The sequence below is a fragment of the Agelaius phoeniceus genome, chromosome 5 (genome assembly GCF_051311805.1).
Source record: "Agelaius phoeniceus isolate bAgePho1 chromosome 5, bAgePho1.hap1, whole genome shotgun sequence".
Classification (NCBI taxonomy): domain Eukaryota; kingdom Metazoa; phylum Chordata; class Aves; order Passeriformes; family Icteridae; genus Agelaius; species Agelaius phoeniceus.
Genome location: NC_135269.1, coordinates 40018247 through 40042819, shown reverse-complemented (window position 1 = coordinate 40042819; position 24573 = coordinate 40018247). Strand labels below are relative to the sequence as shown.

At 40.2% G+C, this 24573-nt stretch overlaps 2 protein-coding genes across 2 annotated transcripts; both read right to left on the bottom strand.

Annotated features, from left to right (window-relative positions):
* Nucleotides 1-13020: 13020 nt before the first annotated feature.
* On the bottom strand, nucleotides 13021-16129 carry LLPH (LLP homolog, long-term synaptic facilitation factor). The gene is made up of 3 exons (XM_054631592.2): nucleotides 15971-16129; nucleotides 15682-15865; nucleotides 13021-13246 (listed from the first exon to the last, which is right to left on the bottom strand). The coding sequence occupies exons 2-3, from the start codon at nucleotides 15860-15862 to the stop codon at nucleotides 13083-13085; spliced, it is 345 nt and encodes a 114-aa protein (XP_054487567.1). The 5' UTR covers nucleotides 15863-15865; nucleotides 15971-16129; the 3' UTR covers nucleotides 13021-13082.
* Nucleotides 16130-16596: 467 nt separating this feature from the next.
* On the bottom strand, nucleotides 16597-23956 carry TMBIM4 (transmembrane BAX inhibitor motif containing 4). The gene is made up of 7 exons (XM_054631850.2): nucleotides 23312-23956; nucleotides 22170-22278; nucleotides 20804-20909; nucleotides 19688-19721; nucleotides 18630-18747; nucleotides 18116-18161; nucleotides 16597-17447 (listed from the first exon to the last, which is right to left on the bottom strand). The coding sequence occupies exons 1-7, from the start codon at nucleotides 23493-23495 to the stop codon at nucleotides 17241-17243; spliced, it is 804 nt and encodes a 267-aa protein (XP_054487825.2). The 5' UTR covers nucleotides 23496-23956; the 3' UTR covers nucleotides 16597-17240.
* Between the last annotated feature and the right edge of the window lie 617 nt (nucleotides 23957-24573).

The following is a 24573-nucleotide window of genomic DNA, read 5'->3' as shown; positions in this document are numbered from 1 at the left end:
AATGAAGTCTCAAACATGCAAGTGTTAGTCACTATCCAAAATAAAGTGCATTTCCAAACATTACAGGATCAGGACACAGGATGGTCTTGTGCTGAGGTACTTTGCTGAACCAGACAACAGAACAACTGCCATTAATAGTATGTGATAATGAGACATTGTGTAATGTGATGAGGAAATTAAAGATGAGAGGAACTGAAAAACTTAGCTCTCTAAATAAGGAATTGTGCTAGTACTATTAAGGTAGATGCTTCCACCTAGTGACTTAGAGAAGTAGCTTATAGATTTTTACTTTAGAGGGCTGGATGGCAGCTGCAGCAGAAAATGAAATTACAGAAAAACATAATTCACCATCTGTAGTGAAGAAGAGACACAGCATCTGCAGTCAAGAAGAGACACAAAAACTTACCTTACAAAGCAGGTCTGTACATTCAGGCATCAGCAATACCCACCCCTGTGGAAGGCACCCCTTCCACAGACAATGCTGGCCCAGTGCATGCACTCTGATTCACCTCTGGATACACAGCCACCCCACTGTATCTGCCTGTGCTGCTGATAATCCTGGCCCCTCCAAGCCAACATATGGCAGAGCAGGAAGGACGACTCCCAGGGAGAGGAGGTGTTCCTGACATCCTTGCAGCAGGGAGGTCACCAGAATGGTGAGTCCATCAAAGGTGTTGCCAAATTTGTCCTTCATCTTTAAAATTTGAAAGCTGTATTTTTATTTTTATTTTTTTTGGTGCTCCTTAGTAGTGCAAAAGCACATGTGCTAGGTCTGGCCTGCTAGTTCATTTTTAACATCAGCCTCAGAGCCCAGTAGTGTCACCCTTCTCCTCTACAGTACATTCCTTCTCTCAAACTCCTGAGAATTTATACAAACCTACACATGTGCAAAAGCAACACTCAGCAAAACACATAAATGCAAAAAAGAGAGAAACACTCAGGATTAAGCTTCAAGATCATAGACTTCCGCAGAGATCCATAGACTTTCAAGTCTAATGTTTCTTTTTATGGGGAACAATAAGTGGCTTTGCAGAGGGCTCAAGTGTGTTGAATGGGCAGCTGTCTAAAATCAGTATCATCCACTTCAAGATGTATTCTGAATTCTGTTCCTCTCTGAAAGTGCCACATCCAGGCCCAACAGGAGATGTCTGCTCAGAACCAATTCACAGAGAGGATCTCTAGCGTGTTGGATGCTACTTACATCTTTCCTCCCAAAATCCCAACAGTTTTGTCCTTTTAGATACTGCCCCACAAACAAAATGGTTACAAGGCTGATGCAAGGCACAAATTCTGCTTGCAAGCTGTCAAATTCTTCCTTCCTGTCACCCTGTGGCTTGAGCCACAAGGTTGTGGGTTCTATTGGTTGGGAAGGGAATGTGGGAGGAAAAGAGGAAATTTGGGAGAAAGATATTAGGTGCTGCTATGCTAAAGGTGTAATCCACATAACTCACCCAAACCTTTCACTGTAGTGAGTGGACAGAAGCAGGTAGAGGAAAACAGATTAGTATATGCAGAAAGAGTAAAAAACAATTGAGTTAAATATCCCCTTGAGCTGTCCCTTATTTCCTCCCATGATGGAAAATGTGGCTAAGGATAACCAGCTCTGATTAAAGTCTCTAAATAAAGAGAGTAAAGCTGGAGTAAATGAATGCTGCTCTGATTTCCCAGCTGTGCTTAAGGATGCACTGTCAGTCTGCAACAGTTTTGGACATGATCAGAGACACAATTACAGGCACCGAGTGAATGTGTGAACCCAACAGAGAAGAGCAGAGGAAGCCTTGGGGTCAGCTCGTGGCTCTTTTTGCTTCACAGTTTTTACGTTAGGAGTCCTGGTTTTTTCTGCATATTTCCTCCTCTGTATTCCTGGTTTTCATTGAACCTCATTTTTCTTTGTCTCTGGCTTTACTCCCTGTGACATTAAGGAGTGACCTGCAAGGCAGTAAGCTATCTACCGTGAGCAGTTAAGTACCAAAATTATCTTGAATCCCATCTTTTACCCTTTTGAAGCAACTATCTGTCTGTTCAGCTGACTTGGGACTTGAGCCAGCAAATGCACAGCACTGACAGTAGAACTCAACAACCTCGGCTCCCCAGGGCGAGGAATCAGGAGACAGTGGCAAGAAAAACGACTTGAAAATTGTTAAAAAAATAAAATAATTGAAGATCAAAATTAGTGGTGTGCCCAAAAATATGACAATTCTTAAGAAACAGATTTACTCTATTTGGTAAATGCTGTGTAAACTGCATGTAGCTTCACTTCTCATGAAATCATGTAACAAACCTAATTCCCTTGCACAAAAGCCTTGGTGCACTCCCATCATTTTAATGTGTCCCTCTTTTCTTACTGTACAGCTGTGGCCATTGCAGTGTTAATGGTTTTGCTAGCGTGTTCTCTCTCATTTATACTTTACTGAACTGACATGTATATAGTAATCTTTCTCTAGTTAATGAACTCTTGTAGCTAAGATATGGTTCTAGATCTAGCTGAGGTCAGAAAGGAGGAAAAGTACATTATCACCTGGCAACTTCAAGCTATTTCTAGCTATTTCATGTAAAGGAATTGTTAATTGTACTCCAACAATTGTGTCGAGGCATCTCAAAATGTAAAACATCCAGACATACCACCATCAAGCACAGGGAATTTGTCAAAGTGGTATGTCATTAAAACTCTGGCTGATAATTTTAAATACAGCAGGGAAACACAAAACAACCTTCTTCTATCAACTCTGTAGGCAGACAAGGGCTTTGGTCATCACATCCTCACCACCTTCAAAGGTCATGACCTTTAATAATCATAACCCTCTCAGCTACTCACCAGTTGCAAAACCCAGCAGAACTACGCTGTTCACCCAATTAAAAGTGCATCAAGCCATTGAGTCAATTCTTGAGGAAAACATAAGGCACTTTTTGAACCTCTTGTTCTAGATTTATACTGTACTCTAATTTTACCTACAGTCACTGAAATCTTCCTGAAATCTCTGTATTTTTTTAAAGTAAAATATTTGGATTTAGAACATTTGAATATTTAAATGAATACTACCAAGTGAATGTACACACATACATGCACACACACATATATGCATACGTATGTTAAGTTTTAATTTTTTTGTTTTAAACTATAAAAGTATCATATAATTTATTTAAGTGCAAAAGATCTACTTTCCTTTCCCTTCTTCTGACAGTTTCTCTCTCGCCCACATGGTTTATATGAATGATATTTATAACAGAGCTGTTTTGATCTGATAGAGCCTCAGTGAATTTACTGCTGTTTCTGTACCACTGTAACTGAACCTGACAAGAACCAGAAGAACCCACAGTTTTATTTTGGGCTTTATAGGTTTTTCCTCACTCCCTTTCCTCATGCCTGGATGGGGTCGGCAGCTAGAGGCGACCCGCACATTCTGCAACAGCAGATAGCTGCTAGGCTGCAGAACTGCAGCATGAGATAAATTGCTCCTTTGATCAAAACCAGGGGCAATTTGCCCTGGCTAATAATTGGTTTGTTAAGGGACAAAAAAAGAAAAAAAAGAGGAAAAAAAAGAAAAAAAAAAAAAGAAAGAAAAGAAAAAAGTGAGCTGAACAGTATTTTAACTTTATAAAAAGAAATACAGCATTTCCCTGCATGTAATTAATAGTTGTAGTGTTCACAAATAACCTAAGATGCATTCCAACCATCAGCCTTACTATTCTAAACACACTGCTGTATTTTCAAAGAATTTATAGGATTTTGAAAACGGATGTGCATTTCCTCTTTGTTGAGACAAACATTTCTTTCTGGTCCTCTTCAGATTTTCTCCCTAACACTGCATATAAAAATGAAACTTGCCTAAATGTTCTGGATGGTGCATATGAAAGATAAATATGACTTAGATTTCATCCTACTATGGAGGAAAGCTCTTCAGGCAGTCACTCAATAATTAAAGTTTTATTTTTTGGTAAACATTTGGTAGCTACAATCAAATATAAAATTGCTTTTCATCAATGGGTTTTTTCTTGATTTTGTCATAAGTGTTCTTACATAATAATACATTTTTGCTGATCTCAAACATGATTCTATTGCAAAAATAATTGCTGTAGAATAAAAAAAAAGTCTTATGTCATGTTCTTTTTGTCCAGTTTTAAAGCACTCCAGCTTCCCTGAAGTGCATGAATGAAACTTCAAGAAACTGCATTCCCAGTAATTCATACTAGAATCCAATACAAGCTCTTTTTTTTTTTTTCCCCAGAATGTATCCACATTTATTAGCAATCACCAGATGGGATCCCAGTGTAACTTCAGGGAAAAAAACTAATGGCTTTCCCATCAAGTCATATTTGGATATGATCCAGTCACTGTTAACACATCCAAATTCATTAGGAATCACTGAATCCAAAACCTGTTTAATGCAAAAAGATACTTGGGAAAGATCATTTTGGAAATTATTTAATTTCCTTCCACAGCAAAACAATCTCTAAAGATGTCAAGGCAGACCACAAGTTGAATTCATTGGTTTACACTTTTGTGTTAGTGAAGTTTCTGACAGAAATAAGACTTCAAAAAGTAGAGTCTGTGAATGAAAGATAATATAATAACTCTAAAAAAAAACTAAGTGTGTTTAGAACTTCAATTAACATTTGAAAAGGTTTTGCAAAAACTTTTTTGTTCATTTTATTTTCAATGAAAGCTGGAATTTCAGCTTCTCTGCTTTTTTGTTAGTTTTTGGTTTTGTTTTTGTTTTTTTTTTTTCCCCAAGATTTAACCTTTGTTTCCAGACCAATGAATGGCAAAATTCTCATTCACTGGAATTGGTAGGTTTAGGTACAACATAAATTTACTTTATTTGTATAGATTTATGCAAATTAAATCTATTTCTAACTTACTTTTTTCCCCCAAGCATAAATTTATTTCTGCAAATTAAGCAACATTTATTTTCTGGCATCTTGAAAAATATTTTTCAATTTTAAATATTATCCCATAAATTTGTTCAACTGTATCATTGTATGGCTTTCTTAAATTTCTGTTTAGATAAAGAAACTTTGCTTTCTGTGTTTTTCTTGCAGAGTAGATCTTGTATTCCCAAAATATTTTTCCCTCTAATTTTATTTTAATTTATATTGTTTTACATTTACTCCTGAAATTCTTGAGATTATTTTATTTTTCTCAGCTTCAATTATAATTGCAGGAATGGATGCATTTGCTGTAACAGTGTTTGTTGGTATAAAAACAAACCTTTTTTTCTGTGCATGCCAAAAAATAAAAACACTTTATTTTGTGAATGCATAGAAAATAGTTTTTGTATTCTCAAAACTAATGCTACCCTAACACAAACTGTTATCCTTTTTGATGTGTCTGAGGTTACTTTTAGAATTTTATAAATCTCATTCATTTTTAACCATGTGAAACTGCTGGTTTAAATCATTGCACATCATTACATTTGGACAATGAAAACAACACAGGCATTTTTACTTGTCTCTGGTCAACTTCACTTCTGGATTTCCCTGACACAGGACCTGAGCTGAAATCACCACGTGGAGATTTTTAAATGCAAATAAAACGAGCAGATATAAAACAACTCTGTTTCCACTGAGTTTCTGAAATTGTCATTAAAATGCTTCAGTTGATTGATAAGAGGCTTTTAAAGAGCCTTCCTTTTAAACACACAACACTATATATCAGAAAAAGTCATGGATCCCTTTGTGCACTCCCCTGGAAAAATGACATGTTTAAGGGCGAAAAAAAATTAGATTGGGGAAGCATTTTCATGAAGTAGCATTTTTAGTATATTTTTAGAGAATAACTGCACTCAGTTATAAACATATCATCAGTAAAAACATCAAGTGCTTTTAGACATTTAAATGCCACCGCTTACTAGGACTGAGACTGTGACTGCACTTCCAGCAGCTTTCCAGGCAGTGAGGAGAGCGTGGAGCCCGGGAGCACAGGGAATACCCCGGGCAAGCACGGCGGCACCGCGCCTTCCCCGGCAGCCCCTGCCCGCCCTGGGAGCGCTGCACGGCTCCGAAAGGAAAGGAAATAGCACGGGGGGCTGGCGCTGGGACCCTCGCAGGGCCTGTGGGCCGGGGCCGCTCCGGGGCCACTCGCGGCCGGTGCCCGTGGCGGGCCCGCCGCGCTCCCGCGGCCGCCGGCGCCGCCTGCCGGGCAGCGGCTGCCCCGGCACAGAGCGGCCCCTGCCCGCCCAGCCGGGTCCCGCCGGCACCGCTCCGCAGGGAGGCACGGAGCGGCATTCGGCATGAAAAGCGGCATTCGGCATGAAAAGCGGCATTCGGCACGAAAAGCGGCATTCGGCATGAAAAGCGGCATTCGGCACGAAAAGCGGCATTCGGCACGAAAAGCGGCATTCGGCATGAAAAGCCTCCCCCTTTCTCCCAGCACCCAGCCGTGCCACCGGTACACCTAGGGGGACACGGAGCGAAGCCACCGACTCACGGCATCTGTGCCACTGCTGAGTCTGAGTGAGGACATGACACGGTCGAAGTTGTTGCCATTGAGCACGACGACGGATAACCCAGTCTCGCTCAGCAGTGAATTTGGGTGATGCTGTTCTGGACAATGAAATGCTGAGATGGAAATACATTGTGTGACAGACTTTGCCCTTTGTCCTCCTCCCATCGCTGTTACAGGGCAATCACCAGTTGTGGAAGTACAGATTCACTTCCCACTGCTAAGGGTTTCTGTCAGGAGCTGGTTAAGGACTTCAACAAAAAACTATTCTTCCATGGGGGAAGGAACCCAAAAATCCCAAAATCCTACAATTTCCTCAAATTCCAATCTCTACTATTAGCAAGGGATGATATTCTGAAGATTTGATAACATGTGTTAGGGACATGCATTGGCTGTTAACATCTTTCTGGTTGCCTGATGAAACAGAAGTGCAAATTTTGATTTTAAATTTTATAACAATATTTCTAAAATACTGGACACATAGAGGGCTTAGCAAATTAGTATTTATTTTAAACAACAAGCAAAATAACCAAGAAATCCACATGCAATCTTCTCCCCGAAGAGAAAAAGTCTTGTGCTTAACACTTCACCTCTTTAAAAGTGATGAATAAAATCACAGGTGCCTGTATATAAACACACTGTACCCTTCACTGAAGCAACAGTTCCTAAGGTTATTAGATCAACAGACCAACCTGCAACCTCTCCCATGGATGATCTTACACCCTGGTCTCACACTCAAGGAATTAAACATTTTTTTCTCTTCAAAACAGTAGCAGCCAAGACAGGGATGAGCAGTTCCAGCAACCGCAAGTAAATGGATCACCCTATGGCTGCATTTGCTCTAAAGTGTTGCCAATTTTTTAGTTTTTTTTCCACAAGAATTCAGGCAGACTTAAAGACATTTAGGAGAGAAAAAACAGTCTAAGTGTCTGAGGGGACCCAGCTGTGCTTCAGATGGGTCACTTTGCAGCTCCACCATCAGCTTGCACATAACCTGGTGCACTTCAGTTCCCAGCTTCTTCCCGTACATCCTCTAACAATTCCACATTCCAAGGGGGTGCAAGAAGTTTAGAAAAAGCAGTGTATCTTACCTTTCTTAGTTCTCACAAACAATTTAGTTTAAAATATATTTTTGCACATATTAAGGGAACTAAGTCAAATTTTGCATTTCTGTTGAGGCTATTCAGTAGCAGCAGTGGTGATAAACTAAACCTAAGAGACTACAATCAAGGGGCTGCTGTCACTGAGCCCTTCTAAGCTTTCATAGAAACGTTTTGCGTTCTGTTGCAAGACAAACTGCAGCTCTGATCTGATCTACACCAAATTCTGTCATATTTTGCAGAAGCAAGATGGACAGAAGCACAATTGGTAGACCTAAAAAGTTCTTGTTTCAAACATAGACATGAGGATCCACCAAAGCTAAATTTACAGAACATCTACTGTCAAAGTAATTTAAAGACTCAAGGTATCAAGCTGTATAGTATGGAATAGCTGTTGCATCTATACATTATGAATTTGTCACCTTTCAAGAGAGATATTATACATTACACATAAAGTGAGTGTATGAATGAACCAGCTGGGCTGAGTCAGATGAGCCGTCCTGAGACAACAAATGCACCTTTGTTTCCTGAAATACTATCCACAAACTCAGCTTCTGGTTAAAGGCAAAAGGTTAAAAATGCTGTGAAATTTTCAGATTTTAAAAGTCTTGCAAGAAAATTAACTGTAGTTAGAGAGAAAATATACTAGATAATAGCTTACCAAACAAGAACATCAGTAACTTTCACAGCCTTCTAATAGTCAACTGGATTGAAAACAGAAGTCAGTTTACTGTGAATACACAAGCACTTCATAAGCAGTCCTCATGCTGCCTTGCATAGGACCCTTGATACACAACCCTCCTTTGCCACACTGTTCCTAACATTTCAGTTATATTTTATTGATATTTGGTCTTTTATATTGATATTTGGTCTTTTATATTGATATTTGATCTTTTATATTGATACATGAGCATGAGAAAGATTAGAGACCCGAGAAAGCAATGTTTAAATGACTGAGATGAGAGAGGAAACAGTGCAAATATCCCCTTCCTATTCTGCCTTCTCTTTTCCTTTAAATTCTGTCACTATTGATTAGGTAGAGATAAGAAAACTGTAGTAGTGTAGGAAGAATGAAATGACAGTGAAAATGGTGGGATTGTGACAACTGTGCAGCGTTTGTTAACAGAAGGAAGTTATTAGTTCTTTCTCACTTTTAACTTGGAAAAAATAATCCCAATGTCTGTTTCTTCTGAAGTAGGAAATTGCAAGTTGGACAATGTAGCTGGAGAAGGGAAAGGAAAAAGCTGAAAAGAGCCTCTTCCTGTAGCAGTGAGCTCTCAGGTGGCTCAGTCAGTCCTGCCCTGAAACTTCACTCCTTGGCAAGTTAAAATTGATGGCAAAACCATGCCCTTAAGAGAGCAATGCATAGCTGTGCTTCAGTCTCATCCTCCCCACAAATGCCATAGCTCAATTCAGACCATGCCACCCTGAGCAGCAGATTGCTTTGCAGCACTCAGATTTCTGCACACTAAGGCTACAGTCTCCTAATGTCTGATACCAGACATGCTCACACTACAGATCAGATTCAGATATCAGCTGGATATCAGATATCCAGCTTCCATCAAAGTCAAACCCACTAAACAGCAGGAGGAAAAGGTAGAATAATAGAAAGAGACCTACACTATAAAGCCTTTGTACAGGACTCCTTTTGTTGTGACCACTTATGAGGAGGCCATTTTGTACCATATGGCCATGACATTCTTCCTCCAGTACTAAGCAGCCCCAGACTATATTTAGCATCCTCTATAACCACAGTGTTGGCTGTAGGTAAGACACCAATACTATGCCCTTAATCGAGAAAGACTTTCAAAACCCCCATTCAATGCACTTGCTTGTGCTGTCACCAGAACTTCTCTCCACCTTCACAGTGCTGTACTGCCCAGTGGCTTCACCAAGAGGCACTAATGCCACAGGAGGAAAGGTGGCTCATGAACCAGGACAGCCTGACACAACCTTCACCAGCCCGGTCTTTCATCCTGGTCTTGTACTGCCTCCTACTGACACTGTTTATTGTACAGTAAGGCTGAAAAACAATCCAGCTGAAAAAAATGGGGAAAAGAAGAATATTTTCAGTGTATCTTAGTTAACTGGTCCCCTCACTGATTTGACTACACAGCGCAGAGGTGCCCCAGGGCAGGAATGAGTTACCAGAAAAGCCCAGGAACTGAACCATCAGTGCTGCCAGTTATTTTAGGCATCTGAAATAATTCACTTTAAAAATCAAGTCCTATACACTAGGTCAAAAAGGGCAGACCTTGTAAGCTTCCTAAGAAACTGCCAACAATCTGCAGGACATTTAGCAATTTGGTAATGCAATTTTTATACTGCATGAATACATGCACATCTTATGCACATAAACATTTCAATAAAATGACAGAATTTAATTCTTTCAGTGCTGGCTTTCCTGCATGTAGTTCAAAAGTACCTGCATTACTTCCTCTGCCTTCTGTATGTAGGTCCAGGAAGTACAGTTACCACAGCACTTTACAGGTAGATGGCAGAAAGTTGCAACTAAGCAGTTTCATAACAACACAATTACACAATTAAAAAAACCCTACCACCACAACTTTGACAGTGCCATTTAAGTTACATACTTTCAGACTTCCATCAGTTTGTTTAATCAACTATAACATTTTCTCCCTCAATCCCAACCTAAATAACATTTTTAAGTAAAGACCAATGAATTATGATATTACTAGAACGCTGTTTAGAAGCAGATCAGTTACTTCTTTGAAAATCCCTCTGTGGAGTTTTAAAATATGTATTTCAGTCAAAACCAATTATGTTTAAATTAATTTCTATTGGAAGGAAACATGGCTTTTTCCATCAACTCAAACAGAAACATGTTTTAGATTCAGCAGTATGAATCAAATATTCAAAGGCAGCTAAGTAATTTGGTATTTCCATTCAAAAAATAGAGTTGGTCAAAACAAATTCCAAATACAAAATTACAGTATCCACATACAGTATATACTCAAATCCCAGAAAGTAGAATTTCCCTGCTGTATCCATGACTCAGGCTCTGGTTACATCCATGCTGCATGTTTAGCCAGGTTCCTGCTGTCTGTCTACAAGCAAGCTTTTAGCTTGGATTACAAATCCCATCCAAACAAAATATTATAAAATATCAAAAATATTTCCTGACCCATAGAGAGCTCTGCCTCACCCGAGTGAGATATGACATCGTACACAATACACTGGTACTAGACTAAGAGCTCTATTACAGTAAAGACCACATTTATTCCTTTCTTATCCTCCATTTCACCTCAAAAATCAAACAGGATGTCTTAAAATATCTGTAGTTTAAGTGAACATGTTTGACTTTATCCTGGACACCATGAAGGAAATACCTCACACAGCCAGTATTGTTACAGGAAGGAAGCAAGTTCTAAATAAAACATCAGTGCAGCATCTGCTGTCTTTCCCTTAAGATTCAAATTCTTAATCTGGTCACAAAAGCAGCTGACTAATAAAGCTACACAACAAAGCTCAGGGTTAGGTCATAAAAGCACAAATAAGCAAGACTATTCAGTTATGAAGGTAATTTTCTCTTATAGAGGAAGCAGCAGTGAAACAGCTCTGGAGAGAGGACAGCATAAGGGCAGTGCAGCAGTGGCAGGCTCGATGAAGATGAGGCAGATGATGGCTGTGCACCTAAATAAACTGATTCTGAAGCTGTACATCTAAACAGGGGGACTTGGCCAGTTTAATCATCTCCACTCAGGAAAAGCAGCCTGCTTTCCCATCGGGAGCTGCTTGAAAGTCATGATTTACAAACAACATGTCAAAAATAGCACTCTGCTTACTTTACAGAAGAAAACAATTGTTTTTTCACACTTAAGCCCAAGAAACTCCCCTCCTCAATTCCCCAAAGCATGTATTAAGCAAAATAAAGCCTACATTGTTACAACAATAAATAAATACAATCTGACTGTTCATTCCATTCCATTCCTGGTTAAACACATTCATAAACAGTTTCCTTCACATGAAACAATTTTAAAGTAGTCCTAATCTACATGCTAACATTTGGATAAGTTTGATACCAAAATCTAGATCCATTTATCTAGTAAGACCAAAAAAAATTGATAGCAGCAGCTGTTTTTATCAACTAGCAGGGCTTTTATCAACTTAACGGAAATATTTTTAAAATACAAAGTTATCAATAGCATATAATTTGGTAATATGTGACCTATATATCTTACCAAGTCATTAACTGTCAATTTATGTGAAAATAGAAGACACATTGCTTTTTCCTTTAACATTGTTGTAGTTTTTTTATGTACCTTTCCCTAACAATAGTAATAAATCCACAGTATTTTTCCAGAAAAACTTAATTTTCTATCACACTTAGCTCATCTTACCAGAATTTAGCATACTCCAACCTAGTGTAATTAAAATAATAGATCTTCTTTCCTATGCCCAAGTTATCATAATGGATACAAACCACAATTTGTGCATAATTACAGAACTTGGATCTCATCTTGCATGAGCTGGACAAAGGTTATGCCCTGTACCCATGCCTGGTACTTGAAAAGGCAACATACTGCAGCATTGGTACTGTAATTATTTCCATCCTTGAAATGAGAGACATTTTAAAAACACAAGCTTTCAGGGCAACTAAGCCTTGCATCTGTCATCACATGTTATTGCCAAGTAATATGCACTCAAACGTAGCTAATCACACAAATGGCATCTGTTACACAATCACACAGTATTTTATCCTATGCACACATTGTAAAGCAGGATAGGTAAGTACCATTTAAAAGGAATAAAAGGCTACTGAAAATATATATGGAAAGCAAAATTCTCATTTACTTTACTAAAACATGGAAAAGATCTTAAATAAAACTGTTTTATTTCCATTTGGTGCCTTTGCGTTCTCTCATTTTAATAATAAAAGAATCAGTTGTACTTGCACTTATTTAGTTCCTACAGTATTCCTGTTGCAGACAGCAATGAAATATGTTGTTGTTCTCTTTGTGAACTTGTGTCAGACTGACACTTTCTCATTTTACTTGCAGAGTTTTCATGAGGTCCTGGTTTTGTTTCAGCATAAAAATTTTGGAGTTACATATGAAAATATATTTTTGTTAATTATCAGACGTTAAAAGCAACACAAGTCGGAGCAACAAATTTTACAGAAAGATTTAAAGGATACTGTGTTTACAGAATCCTTTGGTTATATTTACTAATAGACAAGTTACACTGACAAAGACCACAGTACAAGAACATTTGGTTTAATTACTTTTAGGATTTCCTTTACTGTTTTTGGTGCTCACAGTATAAAAGATGGAAGACCTTCACCCCCAAGAAAACAGATAACCACACACAATTAGTCTATTCAAAGGCACTCAGCTTGCTTTTTAAGTTTGGCAGACACCAAGCTGTAATTTCTTTCATCATTTGCTGGCCAAATAGTCTCTTCAAAAATTCATTCAACACAATAAATTATACGCAGTGACCAAGCACAAAATCTCATGAATTTATGTGGAAAATTTATTTTGTTAAATAAAATATTCATGATCTTTACAAAACTGATTTTACCAGACGAGGCCTTTGGCCAATTTTGATTTTTTTTTCCCTTTAACACGCTGGGCCTTAAGCTTCTTTCTTTGCCTGGAATTCATCCATATTGGGTACTGTCCATGCTGGTCTAGAAGAGTTTTTTTGTTTCGTTTATTGTCCAGCTCCATTTTGCAGTCATCTGAAAATTAAAGGTATTTTTAGTGAGTAAAATATCAGAATCAGCTTCACAGAAGCTATTTTGTTACTAGATTCCCCCAAATGATAAAAATATCCCTAGACACAACAGTATTTGTACATAGAGAACTGAAGGGTTTATAAACTGAAAGCACTTTCCAGACCAGTGTAACTGCAACCCAGGAACTTCAAGAGTTGACAGTAAATTTGCAATATTTTTCCTAAAGGTCATGTATGGGCAAAGCATCTTATTCTTTCATCAGCAATCTGTTCCAATCCTGTGTCTAAGAACACTGTAATTCCATCATGGAAGCATGCAGGAAGCCATAGGCTTACTGAAAGATATGCACAATTACACACTTTTTAGGATGTAACAGTTAAGATCTGCTCTAAAAAATTATTCTGACTGGAAAATGAATACAAGTAAAAATAATAGTAAGGAGAAAAGGTGAAATCCAATGACAGTAGGAAGTATCAGCCAGTGATGCCACACTTGCCTCAAGGAGTGAGCCTGACATCAGGTCTAACACATTTACAGGCAGAAGGAGAGGAGTAATCCCTAGGATGAGGAAGACTGCCTATGACATGGTCACTCCCAAGAGATGAGGAAGACTGCCCATGACATGGTCACTCCCAAGAGATGAGGAAGACTGCCCATGACATGGTCACTCCCAAGAGATGAGGAAGACTGCCCATGACATGGTCACTCCCAAGAAGGGCCCAGCTGCCTAACATCCCATGAACGTCATGTCTCAGGGAGATAAGAAAGTGCAAGAGGAGCACCTTGCTAAGTACTGACTGCAACTGTGCTCTGTAATTTCATCCCAGCCTTGTTCCCAAACCATATGTGTGCAACTCACGCCTTTACCACAAGTTTTATGGAGAGGAAAAAAGACTTTGATGCACTGCTTGTCTAATGTTGGGAGACAAAGCTCAGGAGGAAAAGGCCAACATGCTGCTTCAACAGTTGAGGTTGATAGGCTACAGGAATCTGCATCAGAGATGTGCTTATGGAGCCCTAAACTGGGGGGCCTGCAAATACTTGCAATCAGCAGAGAATCAGCACAGGGGCCTGGTGGCAGAACCAAAAGCCTATCCAGCACAGCAGACCTTATATTATTTTTTTCTTAAGAAGAAAAACGGGAAAAAAAAAATTCACAGTGTGCTTACCCTAATAGGGTAAGATGTCTATAATATTTACCTATATACTTTCTTTGGCTGGAAAATGATTTATCTGTCTGCAGGAAGTACATATTATGGGTGAAGTTTTTATCTACTTCAGTTCTCATAACACTTGGCAACGCAAGCTCCTACATTTAGTACTGAAAAGTCCTCTCAAAGAAAACACCATTATTTTCACAAAACTTGTAGCTGTTTTGTGAAATACATATTTTCTTAGGTATTTCTGAGGCTGCTATCTCTCTGAAAAAGCCAACTGAAATTGGCCACTGTAGAGAAGTTGCCAGCAGAGTTGGAAGGAGGTGCAAAAATGACAGATAGCCATGCATTTATTTCAGAAACTAGGTTTAAAGGAATGATTTCTCCTTCAACTTCAGCATCAGAAGTCTGACAGTGTTCCAAAACATTTTGGAAATTCAATTCTAACTAACCCTTAAAGAATAACTTTTACACCTGGTTTCTAGGACAAATCTGAACCATGGACAAAATTACAGATTATACTTGAAGATAATCTTAATTGGACAAGTATTTTTTAAATACCATTTTATTTCCATTTCCAATATCAGAACATCTTAAGTGGCACAAACTGGAGAATCAAAATAAGACTATGATTTAGTTTGGACGTCAGTTTTGGAAAGAGGAGGTGTTTTTCTGACTCCTATCCAGTATGCAGCTATTTAAACCTTTGTTTCCCTTTCCTGGGTTACTTCCTTTACAGTTTACATTCGATTCCAGACACAAGGAGGAAGATGGCATTATTTGTAGACACCTAATACCATCCACTCCTACACTACGTGCAATGTAACACTAATTAGTATTCAGAAACTGGGCCCGTATTACTCCTACCCCAATTACTCTATGTTCAGCAGCCTCCTCAAATTAGGACAGTTTGGCAGCAAACATAATGCTGTGATTGGAACAACTGCTAACTGGTGAATCCGCGTTCACCTGAGGGTCTGAGAGATGTCTCTTTATACAATACGTTACGTATTGTATAAAGATAACTAAAACCAAATGTTAATAACCTTGTACCGCAAGTGACCGGATGCAGTATGGACAGTATGGATGCCAGTGTTGCGAAATGACCAGAGTCAGTGTTTCAGCTTTAAAACACAGGCTTGCCGAGTGCCTGTTCTCCCCCTGTAACAACCACACACACGGCTGATGCCGGCGGTGAGAGTCACAGGGCAGTACCAGCACCGCGGGCCCTGCCGCACCGGGGCGACTGCAGCAGGAACAACCAGCCAGGGCCGCACTCACCTTTCGCCTCCAGGACCTTCTCGGGGGGCACCACGGTCGCCACCTCCTTGACCTCCTCCATGATGACATCCGCTTTGGTTCCCAGGATCTTCTTCAGCCTCTCCAGCTCCTTGGGCGCGTTCTTCTTCCTCTTCTCCGCCCGCATCTTCCTCCTCCATTTGCTCCTCAGGCTCTTCGCCATGTCCTGCGGGGAGGGAACCGGGAGCGCTTGAGGGAGGGTCGCGCGCACACGGCGGAGGTCGCGCGCACTCGGGGGGGGGGGGGGGGGGGGGGGGGCCGCCCCGCTCACCTGCCGCGCGCGAGGCCGCCACACACACTCACGCAAGGCCACGCGGCCCGCCCGCGCATGCGCACCCGGAGGTGCCCGGCCTCCCGCGGGGGTAGATGGGCTCTACCGTAAGTGTCGGAGCGAGCGCGCAGCCGCACTCCCGCTTGCGCCCCTGAGGGGCTGTGCCGGACGGCGCTGCGCGGCCAGGGCGAGGGGGAGGCATGAAAGGATAAACGTGTGCTCCATCACAACGTAAAAAGCAGGGATTTGTTCTTAGCTCCTGCCCCGCTGTTCTGAATGAAATCCTAAGGCAAAGGGGGAGGCTATCACACTCGCTCAAACCCATCCGCAGTGGTAGCTGGGAGGCCTCACGGAAAGCGCACCCGGTACCAGCGTGGGGCGGGCAGGCCGCGCACCTTCCCCAAGTACAGCATTCCTCGTCTCCCACCCCTCACTGACAGGACTGCGAGCAGTAATAATCCCTTACTGAACAGAAAGGAAGCCTTTCAAAACCGTTTTTACGCTGCCTGCCCCTCCAGCATCTCCACAGCGTGGGAAGCAGCCACAGTCCCAGCACCTCTACCCTGCCAGCGCCGAGCCGTCTGCAGCGCTCATTCTCAGCATCCCGAAGTTCTCCAAGAACAGACTAAAGGCTTTCCAATTTTTATTGACACACAGTGAGTTTTATTATACATAACTTGATAAAATGCCATAATCAATCTCCAAATGATTTTTCAGAACACTGATAGGCAATAAATAGTACTAAAATAAAGAATATTCCCTTTAATTGTTTTAATACCTTCACAGCTTCCATAGTGACAGCCCTTAACTAGGACAGAGTACCTCTGTCAGAGATAGCATTTCAATTTACCAAACAACAACAAAAATATCTCAGTGAAACATTGCACAATGGTAAACTCATGCTACCCTTATGTGGTACATAAACGAATGATCAATCCCAAAGGAAACATTTTCAGCAGCTACAGAACAGCAGGGAAGCTTATTCTGAAGTAAACAGGAGTTGGCAAAATTTTAATCCTTAATTACACAGCAAATTAAGTGATTAAAAAAGTGACTGTAATGAAGACAGCATGTTAACTACATAATATACATGGTCTGGAGAAGATCTGTAGCTATGTAAAAAGGCATTTTTCCCCCTAAGGAGGGACCAATATTCATGGAATGCAAACATAATAAAGATTCAGTCTTTAGAAGGCAGAACTACTGAGTTTGCAGATCATCCATAAACTTAACTTTAATTGTGCTGTAGTCAAACCACTCCGCTTTTGACTTATTTTTTATTAAATGCCTCCAGAAAACGCAGCAGGTGTAGGAAGAGATTTATGATGTCCAAGTAGAGATTGATTGCAGCCAGTATGTACTCTTCAGGGGACAACTTGTGCATCAGCAGATGAGTGTCATAAATAATAAATCCACAGAACAGAAGAGCTCCAGCAGCAGCAAACACCAACTCTATTGTCTCACTATAGAAAAACAGCTGGAGGCAGATAAAATATGAAAAAGATACTTGTGAATTTCATTTTTTTTAAATATTAAAATCCCTGCATAATGATATGCCACATTTAAAACACAGTCTTTCTACTGTTATGTACACAAAACCACAGTATTATGGTAATATTTCAATGCTCTTATTCCAAATACTCTCCAGTCACACAATCTCTGACTGAGTAAAAGTGCCTCCACTTAAGAGGGAGGAAGCTCTGGTCTCCAGAATACTAACAGCAGACTACAAAACTAGAAGCTAGAAAATATAATTAAATCTCAAATGTCCTTCACATTCTCTTCATCAAGTAGTCGATCTCAATTGACAAATTTTGTCAATCAACCCAAATACTCCTTTTATGTTGGCAAGAACAGCACCCAACAAAAATCTAAATTGAAAATGTGTGGTTACACGATCACCAGCATGATGTAGAACAGTAATGGATCTGGCTAACAATTTTCTTTCATTAAGTTATAGTGGGCTGATCCAAACCTTTTAGTTACACTAGAAGTTAGTAAAAGGTCTGAGTGACCTGATCTTAGTGGAAGGTGTCCCTGCTCATGGCAGGACGGGTGGAATAGATGATGTTTAAGGTCCCTCCCAACCCACACCATTCTGTGATACTGTGAATATCTTTGAACTGTGAACACAAAGTATCTTACCCTCAAGAAACCTGAGATGATTAAAATCCACAAACAAGCGAAGAGGCTGAAAGAAAATAAATTACACTGTGACTAACAATATACTTTCTTTTAGATTTAAAATATCCTCCTTTCTAACACCTCTTCACAATATATATGGCAAGTAAATGGAATTCTTAGATGCCAACTGTTTACTGGTCTCAGCAGTAAAGGTTTTATAAAGCTGTCAAAAGTTATGTTTTAACTTTAATTTTTTTAAAGATTTGAAACATCTGCCTTCTCTCTCAGTGAAAAATCCATGTGAACTAGTTTTCTTTTGGTTTAAGATTCTTTATCACTGAAAAGAATTTACCAAGGATCAGAAGTGGGTAAAATGAATAATTTTAAATAAATAACCCTCACCATTCCCTTGAAGCAGGTTCTATTGACCTGTATTCCTTACTTTACCTGCAAAGCTTGGTTTAAGAAAGAAAAAAACCCCAAAACCTTAACAACAACAAAAAATTTTAAAAAAATCATCAATATGACAACATACCCTGCTCCAAATTTGCTGAAATCTCTCTTTGACTGCAAGGTATATGCAGTCAATCCAAGAAATACAGCAGTAGTAAGAATAAAGGCTTGCAAGACGATGGAGACATCATAGAAACTCACTATAAACAGAAAGAGTAATCTGTCAATTAAAGAACTCTACCCTATATATTTGCTGAGTTATCTTTTGAGGAAACAGAAATTTAAACTTAACTGTGAACAAAATTTAGTAAATTATGCCTGAACTTGTCTTTGCATTTCAAATTCATGATCACAGGACTCAGGGATCTTGTACTAACTAAGTTTGACAGTTACTTTATAATTGTAGCTTCTTAAATGGAAATAAAAGATCTTCCCTAGTCAGAATTATGAACACAGCAACAAAACAAAACAAAAAGATTTTAAGCACAGATAACAGAGATCGTAAGGAAAAAAACTGTATAAATTTTTCACAATATTGCAACAAGGGGAAAAAATAAAACAATCCCCTAAAAATGCTCGAAGTTTTGCTTAGGGGACAGGAAGGGAAAGATAGCAGAAACATGTGCAATCTTTTTCTTCCCTCCTTCCTCCTTTTTCTTTTCTATCCCCAAATCAGGCTATCATAGGCCACAATGAAGAGGTTTCATCTTATGCTCTAAGGTATAGTTCAAGATGATGCCATGATGTGACTGCACACTGCCTCATTTCAACCCTGACCATGAAGCACAGAATTCTCCAAACTCAGATTCCCTTTGAGGAAATTGAGGGGGCAGGTAGGACTATTTCAACTTGAAGATCGAGCTGAACATTATGAAAGAGAACATTTTTAACTATACTGAAAGAATGGATTCCCCAGTTTCTCACTTCAAGTTTATACAGTTTCGTTTCTGAATCAGCATTCAGTTTTCTCCCTTGATTTCCTGGTTTTGCTGAACTCCTATCACTGTCATTGAAATTTTCAAACAGGATTCATTATCATTTTAGTCACATCTAGAAAACCCTAATGGCAATTGGTACAATATAATGGATTCATTTTCCAAATTCTTTATGGAATCAGACAATAGCATGGCTACTATTTACCTGTAATGGCAACTGTCAGTGCTTCCAGTAGAGTCTGCAAAAAGCAAACCCAAAAAAAGACGAGGGTAAGAAAAAAATCAAACCATTAAACATTAGGTCTCCTGTTAAATCTTTCTGTATGAAAACATGTTTAATTTTCAACAAGAAAATGGCAATCACACTGTCCTCCTGGGCTGGAAGTTGTGTTACATTAAAAAAGTACAATACAAAGTGAAAATGAGTGACAGACTTTCCCTATAGAAAAATGCCACATTTCCTACTGTAAGTGCACAGTATTTATATGACACTTCTGACAAACTATTCAAGGTATAGTAAAAGTAATATATTATAAAAGTAATATATTTGTAATATCTTGTTGGATAGCTGTCTAACAGTGTCTGCATCAGTTTCCCTTCCACACTTACCCTTTAAATAATCTGTTTACTTCACAGCAAAGCTGTCTTTCTGTTTTATCAAAAACACAATTTAGGCAACTCTTGAAACATCAAATTTTAATTGAGCTACTGTGACTTCTTTTCAGAAGACTGATTTGCTACATAATCCAAAATATCCAAGAGCAACTGTTAGCCTGGATCCACATACTCACAACATCAGGCAGAAGACTAAAATTTGAGTACAGCTCTGACAGATCTGCCTGTGATGGAAACATGCTCAGAATTTAGCATCAAAAAGACAACTGGAAGAATAAAGTATATGGCTGGTTTGGGTCTCTGCTGAAGGCTGTCCATTTAACAATTTAAGTAACAGGAATACCTCCTCCTTTCCTACTGAGCAATTGCATAGAAAAAATCCCTGACATCAACAGAACAATGAGAGCAGATAGATTTCTACACACATGCAATAACCCTTGCTCAAATTGGTTCCAAGTTCTAACACTCTTTCTAAAAAGATGCTGAAAGAAACCTGAAGTGCCTGCTATGTAGGAACAACCTGTAGGCAGAATCTCCAAAAAGTAACTCAGACCTTCATAAATATATAGGATATCTTTCAAGGAATACAAGAAAAACAAATGACATACCTCTAGTTTCAAGGAATTAATTACAATGCAAGATATTCAAGGGACTATTACACTGAATTAATTAATCAATTAATAATTTAACTTAATTAAACACTTACAAATCCAAACAGCAGGTATAAATTAACAGGGTGCTGGTGTCTGTAGAGGGTCAGTGCCACAATTACAGCCAGAGATCCAAATCCAGATATCAAAAGCAAGGCAGGCCTGTAAAATTCCATATTAAAAAAAAAAAAAAAAGATCAAACTTAAATATCTGTAAGACTGTGGAACAGTTTATATAAATTCAAAATTTTAAATGATCATCTAGGAAAAGATATCCAAAGTAAATGTAATGCAAGTTTACAATAAAACTGTTTAAAGAATACTACTACAGATAATCAGTTAAAAATAGCACAGTCACAAGTAAAGACAACTTTTTCATACTAAAGCTCAAGATTGCCCAGTAATCCATGACCTGGAAATGAGCACATACAAAGAAGAAAATCCATCCATACAAAGTAAGAGCATATGTACCATTTTGCCTGTTCTGAACTCCATATTCAGAGAACTATAAGCACCTGAATGCAACAAACATGGGCACAAACTGCACCAAAGAAAATCAGTAGTGACCAGTAAGTACTGCTAAATAATTCAAGTAGCCCTCCAAGAAAAATGGGGCCAACATGAAACACAAAATCTCAACAGTTCCAAGCAAGTAGGACAATTTTAAATTATCAGGTTTATGTAGAAAACTGTGGTTTTACAACCACTGTTGTATAATAGGTTATAGGTTATACAGAAACTGAAACTTTCATGCAGTGTTTAATCCTCCTTTATATTTGGGCTTTAAAGTGAAAGTAGAAGTCCAAAAGTGCATTTGGAGGAAAACAGAAGCTAGACATGGTGCTCTCCTGCTTTCCCAGCTGGTCTTTTCCCTGGCCTGTTCACCGCAGTTTGCATTCTGAGACTCATTTTATCATGAAAATCTGAGAGGCAAAATGAAGCACACCCACAGGAATTTAAGCAGACTAATTCTTTTGGGGGAGTGGGGAGGGGGAAAGGGGAAAAAGAAGATGGGAGAGGGAGGAAGAGGAATAAGACATGATTCTGCTTTTTGGAACAGGCACCTATAAACAACAGCATTCCAAAGAGATTCTAAAAGTATTTAGACTGTAAAACAAGAAATGTCAGTAAATGAGATGTTCTGCAACTCATGTAAAAGTTTGCACAGCATAAATATTAAAATAAGCATGATTAATAAAGCATTGATTAAAATAACAACACAACAAAAAAGGTAATAATGGTTTTCATAGTAAACCAAGGAGAAAAATGTCAGAGAAGAAAAGTTACTCCCTAATCAAGTTAAAAAGTATCTATTACAGCAACAAAACCACAGATTATAAAAATGATTACCAAGTGTAGCAACAAGTTACATAATTTATACCTAACACATGCTAAACAGCTGCATTTCACCTAAGAATTTACCTCTCATGAACAAATGCCTGCACTCCAGTAGAGTATAGGAAAATTGCAGATGTGACTGTGGTCAATAGAACTTGAACAGAAAGAATGCTGTACACCTTTCGCAGAAATGCTGGAAAAGGAAAATAAAAATGAAACGACTTTTGACTTACAGCTTCAAAGTTTAACAGTAAATCAGATACAAGTTTTCATTTTCAGAGGGAACTGTTATAAGTCAGTGAAAAAGCACAGACAAAGTCGTAAAAAGCCATTTTACTTTAAAAACCTGACACAGTATTACAGCAAAATTGCATTTATTCCTGGACATCATTATTTAACTATTAACAATGATGACAAAAGAAATATAGAAAACACTTACAAGGAATTTACTTTGGATCAGTTTAAGACCTACGTACACCCATTCTCACTATACTGACAGCACACCTTCTCCATCATGTTCCTGGTGCCTAATGGACCTAACTGACAGAGGATTAACATGGAAGGCATGCCAAATGCTTGGAAGAAACAAAAATTTTAACACCTTACAGAAGAAATTCCAATCCTTTAGTCTCATGGTTAAACTTCTGTAATTACAGTCACTAATTCTAGTATTTATGAATCACAGAATGAATACGTTTGGAAAAGACCTGTGAGAGCACAGAGTCCAACAGCGCTGTGTCACACGCCATGGCACCCACTGCCACGTCCAGGCTTTCCCTCAACACCTCGGGGAGGCGCGTCTCTGCAGGGACTACGCATCTCATGGGTCATGTCTGGACTTCAAAACTCATCGCGCTGAACAAAATCAGGTCTGAATCCCCGCAGGGTATCGGGTCCACGGGTAAGCGCTCTCCGGAGAACACCCACCCCCTTCACTCACGGTTAAACGACAAAGCCTTCGCCGGCCGCGGCCCCTCACCCTTGATGCCTGACCTGGACTAAACAGCGCCCTGGCTCCGCACTCACAACCTTTGGCCAGGTGAAAACACTGCGCGGAGCCCGAGTGCAGCTCAAGGCCGGGGGTGACCGGGGTGTCACAGGGGCACCTGCCGGGAGCGCAGGGCATCCCCTCACCGCCCCGCCACCGCGGGCAACGGGACCTCTCCGCAAGCGCTGCGGGGTTGCGGCGGAGCCGTGCGGCTCTCCCACCCATCCGCAGTCCTTACCCATGCGGATGTGGACGCTGGCCGAGGCCACGTTGCTGCCATAGTTGAAATCATCCTCGATGGAGCTCCGCGGGTAACGCTGCTCCCCCGCCATGGCCGCCATGGCCGCCGCCAGTCTCCGCTTCCGGGGGGCGCGGCGCCGAGCAGGGCGCCCCGCCGAGCGGCCGAGCGCATCGATCGCCATGGCCGCCGCCGCGTCGCGCAGCGCCGAGCAGGGCGCCCCGCCGAGAGGCCTAGCGCATCGAGCCCGGGTGCGGACTTTGTGGCGGGCGCTGCGGGCGGCCCGTGTGCAATTGAGCTCTGAAGGGCCTGGAGGGAGCTTCCAGTGCCTGGAAAACCCAGCCCTTGGGCTGCTCTTCACCTCAGCTGCACTCCGCTGCCCTCCGGACGGTGCTGTGCACAGCTGCACACGCTGCCTGTTCGGCGGTGCCTGAGGAGCGGCGGCGGGGCTGATGCTCCCGATCGCCTGTGTCCCACAGGGACGGGCTTCACTTCAGAAACCCTTAATGCAAAGCAGAATTTTACCTCGGCCTTCTCCTAGTTGCGTGTCCCGTCCTTCAAACTCAGTGTAACTGAGCAGAAAGCAAAGATGCCCGGCGTTTCTCAGGCGTCACAAAGCGCTTGGTGCAGTCGGACGTGACGGTGGTAGCTCACACTGAGCAATCACAAAAGGCACCATCTGGGGATGTGGATAACCTGTGCAGCAGGGTATATATACTACTAGAAGTGCTTTTGAAAATTGGAAAATAGTGGCCTGAACTGTATTCAGCTTCTCAAGGGAGAAGTAAATCAGTTCTATGATTTCATGATGAAATAATCTTAAACAGCTTTTCTACCGAGGTGACTTAAGATACTACATTTCACTTGTAGAGACAAGAATTATGAGCATGACTTTATATTCTGGGAAGTATTTATTATTTTCTTACCATCATTTTGCATTTTTTAGTTGCTGCAAGTAGGATCTTTCAGTTTGCTCGCACTGCTGAATGGTAACTGTTTGCAAACAGTTATGTTGCGTGCTTTCTTGCATCTGCCTCTGCAGAAGAACAACACTGATGCTCTCCCAGAAGAAGCATTTAGAGTTCTGGTAAAGCATCTGGTGTTGCCTTCTCCAAATACATGCAGTGCTGTTTCCTTTAAAGTACCTCTTAGAGGCGTTCTGTGTGAGAAATGGAACATTTCAGAGCATTGGCGCAGGAGTTGACTCCTGCAAATAGTTTGAGGCTTGAGACAATTGAAGGACAGATATAACAGTAGCCTTC